General features: G+C 43.6%; 1 protein-coding gene across 3 annotated transcripts; it reads left to right on the top strand.

Annotated features, from left to right (window-relative positions):
- Window positions 1-3,283: 3,283 nt before the first annotated feature.
- On the top strand, window positions 3,284-5,508 carry LOC118370920 (GDP-fucose transporter 1). 3 transcript variants are annotated; one of them, XM_035756150.2, is made up of 3 exons: window positions 3,284-3,468; window positions 3,923-4,431; window positions 4,712-5,508. In XM_035756150.2, the coding sequence occupies exons 2-3, from the start codon at window positions 3,954-3,956 to the stop codon at window positions 5,281-5,283; spliced, it is 1,050 nt and encodes a 349-aa protein (XP_035612043.1). In that variant the 5' UTR covers window positions 3,284-3,468; window positions 3,923-3,953; the 3' UTR covers window positions 5,284-5,508. The 3 variants fall into 3 exon arrangements, with proteins under 3 accessions (XP_035612043.1, XP_035612044.1, XP_035612042.1); XM_035756151.2 differs by lacking the exon at window positions 3,284-3,468 and adding an exon at window positions 3,537-3,833; XM_035756149.2 differs by lacking the exon at window positions 3,284-3,468 and having other exon boundaries at window positions 3,537-4,431.
- Window positions 5,509-7,973: the final 2,465 nt, after the last annotated feature.

A 7,973-nucleotide genomic window follows, 5' to 3' on the forward strand; every position in this document is an offset into this window, starting at 1 on the left:
CTACCCAATCATCATACTTGAGTTAAAGTAAGGATACCTTAATAGAAAATGACTCAAGTGAAAGTCACCCACTAAAAATACTACTTGAGTAAAAGTCTAAAAATATTTGATTTTAAATATACTTAAGTATCCAAAGTAAATGTAATTCCTAAAATATACTTAAGTATCAAAAGTAAAAGTATAAATAATTTCAAATTCCTTATAATAAGCGAACCAGATGGCAAGATGTTCTAGTTTTTATTTAACGGATAGCCAGGGGCACACTCCAACACTCAGACATAGTTTACAAACAAAGCATTTGTGTTTAGTAAGTCCGCCAGACCAGAGGCAGTAGTGGTGACCAGGGATGTTCTCTGTTTAGTGAGTCCGCCAGACCAGAGGCAGTAGTGATGACCAGGGATGTTCTCTGTTTAGTGAGTCCGCCAGACCAGAGGCAGTAGTGATAACCAGGGATGTTCTCTGTTTTGATAAGTAGTGTCAGGATGTTCTCTTGATAAGGGTCAAAGGGATAATTTTCTTGCCCTGCTATGTATTCAAATGTAACCATCGCTTCAGTCATCCTACAACAACTTTGTAAACCAGCTCATGACTATATCGTCATCTACTGGTCATAAAGGAGTATTGCATACTGTCTGAGGGGCTGATGGAGAGGGATGAGGGATGAGGGGCTGATGGAGAGGGATGAGGGATGAGGGGCTGATGGAGAGGGATGAGGGGCTGATGGAGAGGGATGAGGATGAGGGGCTGATGGAGAGGGATGAGGGGCTGATGGAGAGGGATAAGGGATGAGGGGCTGATGGAGAGGGATGAGGGATGAGGGGCTGAGGGAGAGGGATGAGGGGCTGATGGAGAGGGATGAGGGGCTGATGGAGAGGGATGAGGGATGAGGGGCTGATGGAGAGGGATGAGGGGCTGATGGAGAGGGATGAGGGATGAGAGGCTGATGGAGCGGGATGAGGGATGAGGGGCTGATGGAGAGGGATGAGGGATGAGGGGCTGATGGAGAGGGATAAGGGATGAGGGATGAAGCCACATTATGGCTGAAGTTTCTGTATTGAACTGACAGATGTTTACCCATTGTGTAGAAGCACATAGCGCTGCCACACAGACACTACATAAAGAGCGACTGCACTTCCCCATTTGGCCTTGTTTTAAATTTGGTTCATTAAGAAATGCTTGCGGCTATGACTGAATTCAAATGTGAGTTGGTCTCGGGATGTAGTTTGATGTGGGTGTGTTCACATGTGGGAAGAGTTAGACAGATTAGTTGTTGATGGGAAGAACAGAATTAGATAGGAGACCTGACACTCAACACATCCACAACGTTATAAACTCTGCCTATTTCTACAGCAGGACTGGAGATGCTTTGTCTGCCTCTGTCGTTTGACGGGGAGTCCTCAATTGGGTAGGTTTCATCTGGCCTGTTCATACTTCAACATAGAGTCTGTTTGTGTGTCAGATATCACCTATCCTGACTGCCATTGGTATTAGAACAGTGACTATGTGTGTATGTGTTCACAGAAACATGTATGGAGCCAGGACATGGAGACTTGCACGATGATGTGATGTTGTCCAGACTGACAGATGGGCTTGATACTGATGTCAAATCTTTCATTTGATTTTTTATTATTAAATGTAATGGTATCAGTCAATATGGGGAGGGGGAAACACTGTGTATTCTGCACCAGGACCAGAGACTTCCTGTTGTACACAGGACACCACACAGGAAGGTATGACCTCTGACATGTTTACCAAGGTAGCCTCATTACCACCTGACACAATGCACATAGACACAGTATCTGTATCAGACTGGGAAAGACAATGAAAGATGAAAGGAACACATTTTTCTATTGGCAGAACACGGCTTCTATGGTATTATGTAAAGAGCTGTTTATTCCTCATGGACCTGTTACTACATTTAAAAGTTATCAAAACACTTAGTTTAGAACATCAAAAAATATATATCAGAAATGGTATTCTTCTCATATTACTCTGCTACTGACTGATTGAAGGCTTCCTCCTGCATCTCTCCATATGTTAGTTTAGTTAGCGACTTCCTTAAAACCACACGCAGATATATAAAAATGGTCTCCACTAGTTCAATTGATAATGGACCTCTTCGCCAGATATCGATAATCACATATTTAATATGCTAAATAATGGTTATGTAATAATTTATGTGATACTGTACTGTACATAAAGCAATACCTAGCGACTGCATCGCCTGGTTTGAGGCTCTGTTGGAACTACCCCTGAATTCTCCACACCGGTCTCAGAAGTAGGATGGCGCCCACGAGTTGATCGGAGATACGTGAGAGACTTGGTATAGAGATGCGAGTGGACACGCTCGTTCTCCCGAAGGCAGGGGGTAGGGTAAGGACTTTCTTAACCCAACACCTCGGTAGTTGTTGTGGAATTGTTCGATTACATGTTAGATATTGTCGGAAGTAGCAGCACAAGCATTTCGCTACACTCGCATTAACATATACTAACCATGTGAATGTGACCAATACAATTTGATTTGATTCAACCTCTTAGAGGTTTGGATCTCCTGACGGAGGGTTGTGGCCACACCCCATTGTGTTATAATTAGGATGAGACAGTTTTATTAATACCATTATTCAATATTAACGGGTAATATTTCATTAGGCTTTTTAAATCTGGAAATATTGTGGTTTTAGCGTTTTCATCAAGCAAGCACCAACATATGTTTTATAGCTGTAATGGGCAATCATTTGATAAATTATTTTCCTGTATTTGATTTACTGTAGATATGGATTGATACCATATTTAGTAATGAAGTAGTTGTTTACTTGTTAGTCTATAATAATCTGTTGTAACTAATTACTGATGTTCTACCGTTGACCTGTACAACTGCCCTTATCACGTCTCCCAGGGTTGAATGTTATTGTTAAAGTTGATACCAGACTGGATTCGAGGACACGCTGATAATGTATCCGTGAGTCTGTGACACTGTGTGATTCCGTAGCAGGTGATGTTGTGACTTCAAGCTCCCTACAAGCCTCTCGGGCTGGTGTTTACAGAACATTCGGTGCTATTGTGAAGAGGCATAGACATTTTCTCTGATTCTGTTCTGGAGGCGTCTCCCTGAATTGTTGCATTAGATCGACTGTATCTGTTAACCTGGAATTCCCGTAACAATAGCCTACTGGGCTTATATGTGTGGATGAAGTGAATGACCATAGGGCGAGGCATGAATGACAGAGAATTGGGTGAGTGAGCTCCCCATACCTGGACTAGGCTGTAGTATAGAGACACAGGTGTCTCTGTCACACTGGTGGAAAATCAGGAAAAGCAAGAAAGGGGTGTTTCAACCCGGACCTGTGGGAGGAGTAAACTAGACGAGAAATATTGTATGATTCGTTTACTTCCTCGTTCCTCGTCCTATAGTGGCAAAAGTCACGTCTCCAGCTGGTGAACATTTTAAAGATATTGACGGCAACTAAGGTAAGGTATTATTGAGATGGGAATCGTAATATTGTAGAGACAAATATAGAGAAATCAGTAACTCATCATTATTTAAAAGGTGTCTGAATGTGATCTAGGAATGTGAGCTGATTGATATTGATGGGCTGCTACATGTGTCCTAGGAGTGTCATGTAGCATAAACATATCCGGTCATTCTGATAGTATTGTTCAGTCGATATTAGGCTACGCTCTGTGCATATTGCGTTCGGGCTTCAAGTTGAATTGTTTCTCATTGCAGGATTAATGTAGCACTGTCTCTTTAAAAAAAATGTACCTCATATTGTCCAGGAAGTTGTCATGTGATCGGAGGACGGCGTTCATTGTTTGTATCCGTTAGGTCGAAGGTAATAGGTATACTGTTACTTTGTAGCAGAGTGTTGCAATTATCTTACTTTAACCTTTATCCTTCCTCCATGATTTCAATCATGAACAGGGTGCAGTTGAAACGCTCGAACATCTTGAGAATGGCTCTAGCAGGATCGGACTCCATGGAAGAAGGAAAAGGCGAGACGTTTCTTCTTAAAGCCATCAAAATAGGTGGTGTGGTCGTACTTTATTGGTTCATTTCAATAACCATGGTGTTCTTAAATAACTACTTGCTAGACAGTAAAGATTTGGACGCGCCGCTATTTGTGACATTTTACCAGTGCCTTGTGACTGTCGGACTGTGCTATGGCATGCACTTGCTATCCCACTTATGTCCGGGTGTCATCGACTTCCCCTCCGTCAAGTTCGACCTAAAGGTATGCCGGGAGGTTCTACCCCTGTCCATCGTGTTCATTGGAATGATAACCTTCAACAACTTGTGCCTGAAGCATGTAGGGGTGGCCTTCTACACTGTCGGCAGGTCACTCAGCACAGTCTTCAACGTTCTACTCTCCTACGTGATCCTCAAGCAGACCACGTCCTTCTACGCCATCCTGTGTTGTGGAATTATTCTAGGTAGGTGGTAATAATAACTAACCTATATCTGGCCTAATGCGAGTACTTTGACTTTCTAGAAAGTTCTCATGTCTAAGGCATGTACCCAAGCCAGGCTGGTTAGACAACGTCCTTCCTCCCAGGTAACCGATAATAAGTAACCTCACGCTTCTCTATAATTGCACCACAGGTTAATACATTCCTACATGGGCCACACCTGTATTGGCCATATATTGAACATAAGGTATTGCTGCTGAAGGACCATGTTAATGCTTCTTTCTTTGTCTGTCCCTCCCATTAGGTGGATTCTGGTTGGGTGTGGACCAGGAAGGTGTGGCGGGCTCCCTGTCGTGGGCGGGTGTGTTTTTCGGTGTGCTGGCCAGCGCCTGCGTCTCCCTCAATGCCATCTTCACCAAGCGGGTCATGCCGGCGGTAGACGGAAACATCTGGAAGCTCTCCTTCTACAACAACATCAACGCCTGCATCCTCTTCCTCCCACTCATCCTCGTCTTCGGTGAGGTCGGCCACCTCGTCCATTTCAGCCGCCTGGGTGACCCTACGTTCTGGGGCATGATGACGCTGGGCGGCGTGTTCGGTTTCGCCATCGGCTACGTGACGGGCCTCCAAATCAAGTTCACGAGTCCGCTAACGCACAACGTGTCGGGGACGGCCAAGGCCTGCGCTCAGACGGTCATCGCTGTGGTCTATAACCAGTCCAGTAAAAGTTTCCTGTGGTGGACTAGTAACCTGATGGTCCTTGGTGGGTCTTCTGCCTACACCTGGGTCAAAGGCATGGAGATGAAGAAGGTCCATATTCCCCAGGAGGAGTCCAAAGAGAAACTGCTAGGGGAGAAGAGTGATGCCGGGGTATAGTGGGACTAGGATGACATTCCACCGCGGTGGTGGTGACCCGGGGGTTTTGTGGGATGAGGATGACCTTCCACTGTGGTGGTGGTGGTGACCCGGGGTATAGTGGGACTAGGATGACCTTCCATCATCATCATGGTGGTGGTGGTGGTGACCCGGGGTATAGTCGGGATGAGGATGACCTTCTGCCATGGTGGTGGTGGGGACGTTGACCCGCTGGTGACAGAAGACAATGTACCCGCTGGTGACAGAAGACAATGTAAACACTAAGGCCTAACCACGGAGTTGTTTCTACAGGGATGTTCTGTTGGAACAGTTGGGCTGTGTGCTGTCAATATAAATGAACGTTACTATAGTAACACAAACAGAGGTGTAGGAAGGCTACGGGTTTGTTTTGTTACTCAGTGGGACCTTATTGTTTTATAATTTCCTTAGGTTATTTTTGTCCAATTCTGTTAATTATTCAGTGTATGGAGGGTCATGAATTATAACCTAAATCATTCCTGTCTCTTCTTTCAGAACATTATTCATATGTCCGTAGGATAGTATCTAAATCAAGTGACTTTCCTGTTAGCCTGTATGTGTCATCAGTAATGTGACGCAAAACTGCAATATGACAGTTTTCTGGCAAGTGGGGCTCTTATGTTGGGTATACAGTTTGCATATGGAGGGTGGAGACTGACTGTAAGGCTACAAGCTCTCACCTTAGTTAATAAGTGATTAAGCCAGTGCTGGTTTTATGGACCACTTTACGTTATATCTTTGAAGCAGTGACACTGTAGGTGATAAAAGTGAAAACCGTCAAAGAGATGGTTGATTCTTTCTGGCTTCAGTAGGGGCACTACAATTTGAATAATTGACAACAAAGGATGTAATCTGTTTTGTCTTGAAAAGTAACGGATTATAGAAGGAATGTTAAAGATAATGTCTGTGTTGATGTATTGTCTGTGTCATGAAACTTCAATCATGAAGGAAGACTGTTGGGTAACCGGCCAAGTGGCCTGCGGGAGCATCATCATTATGATGTCATAACTCCTTCCTGTCTCAGTGGTGGGTTGAGACCCTGCACTCTAAAACACCCTCCTTTCCTAAAATACTCTCTGCTTGTCCTCTTCTGTAGTGTCATCATTTCAGACCAATCAGAATAAGGAAATGGGACACGAGAAAAGGAATTTACATAGAAAGACTCAAGGCTGGTGATTTGAGAGATCCTAAAATGTGGGTCTTTCAGATTTCAGGTTTTGCTTCTGCGTCCACTTGATACAAAGTCTGTTTTTCTTCTATATATTTGTTGCTCTGGGTTTGTAGTGCGTTGGAAGATACCGGACATGGGATTTCAAAGCTGGTTAGCCGATATAGACGGGTATTCTCCAGATTGCGTTTTTAAGAAAAGATACAGATTTATTTTAGAAAATGAAGTTATTCAGTGAATGTGACTTTTTATGTGCACTTCAGAAAAATAAATTGACATTCTGTTAATCATAACTTGTTACTCGCCTCTTGGAAATGTGTTATTTTATCTGTATTCGTGATCAAGCATAAATCTAACTTTTTTTACATTTATTTTTTACACAGAACAATACTTCACTTGCTTATGCCTGAGCAGAAACCACCTCTTCTCGGGGTTTGGTCAACTGAGAAGAGCTGAGGTAGTTAATGGTGTCAGACCTACGCAGTTAAACCAATTGGAATCGGTCCGTGAAGACTTGGTCCAGAAGCTACTAAACACAAAGCTAACACTAGATGGCACCAGTATAAAGGAATGAGTACCTCTGTCAGTCCCTCACACTGGTATGGTCAGAGGGTGCCATCTGGCTGTAGTTAGTTGCCTAAGCAGCATTAGTCCCTCACACTAGTAGTGTCCAAGTACCATCCAGCGTGGCAAGAATTATTGGACTTTGCTGACACAGTGCCTTGTGTTGTGGGATATGTTTTAATCAATGATTAGAATATTACACTCTGAAACCATATGATTGTATGAAATTGATTAGAATCATTAGATTACTGTAATGCTGTGTGTGGTTTTAGTCAGTAGAATTATATATCCGGGGGTGTAGTTCTTAGTCAGAATTAATGTTTTGGTGACAATATGTCTAGTACCTTGATAACAGACTGTCTGAGCAAGAATTGGTGCCGAGCAAGATTCAGTGCCGACCTTGGCTGGGGCACTGAGAACTTCCCAGGGTCTCTCCCTATCTCGAGGGAGGGCGGGAAGAAGTTATTCTCACGGACTCCCCTAATCTCTGTCGGCTGGGTAGCAGGACAGTGTGGGCGTAGGATATCTAATGTTTTGTGTGGAAGTATGTGTGTTGCGACAAATACAACATGAGATTGAATCACACACCTTGTCAAACATGGCTGCCTGCAACGTTATCTGGCCCCCCCACTAAGATTTGAAGGACCCACTTGACTTCCACTTCACTTGCCAGTGATCCTGCAGCGAACTGCATAATTTTCTCTTCAACGTTAACCCTATTTTACCTTTTATTAAACGAGGCAAGTCAGTTAAGAACACATTCTTATTTACAGCCTAGGAACAGTGGGTTAACTGCCTTCTTCAGGGGCAGAATGACAGATTTTTAACTCGGGATTCGATCTTGCAACCTTTCTGTTACTAGTCCAACGCTGCCGATAATATTCCATCAATGTAGTTGTCTGCATAATTTTCAATCCCCCATATATTTTTCTGTAAAGAT

The sequence above is a fragment of the Oncorhynchus keta genome, unplaced genomic scaffold (assembly GCF_023373465.1).
Source record: "Oncorhynchus keta strain PuntledgeMale-10-30-2019 unplaced genomic scaffold, Oket_V2 Un_contig_2394_pilon_pilon, whole genome shotgun sequence".
Classification (NCBI taxonomy): Eukaryota; Metazoa; Chordata; class Actinopteri; order Salmoniformes; family Salmonidae; genus Oncorhynchus; species Oncorhynchus keta.

What these genes read in the sequence shown, in the direction of transcription:
- LOC118370920 (XM_035756149.2), top strand. Translation starts at nt 3,903, where the DNA reads ATGATTTCAATCATGAACAGGGTGCAGTTGAAACGCTCGAACATCTTG. An exon ending in GTGTTGTGGAATTATTCTAG is followed by an intron (nt 4,432 to 4,711) that starts GTAGGTGGTAAT and finishes CCCTCCCATTAG; the next exon opens with GTGGATTCTGGTTGGGTGTG.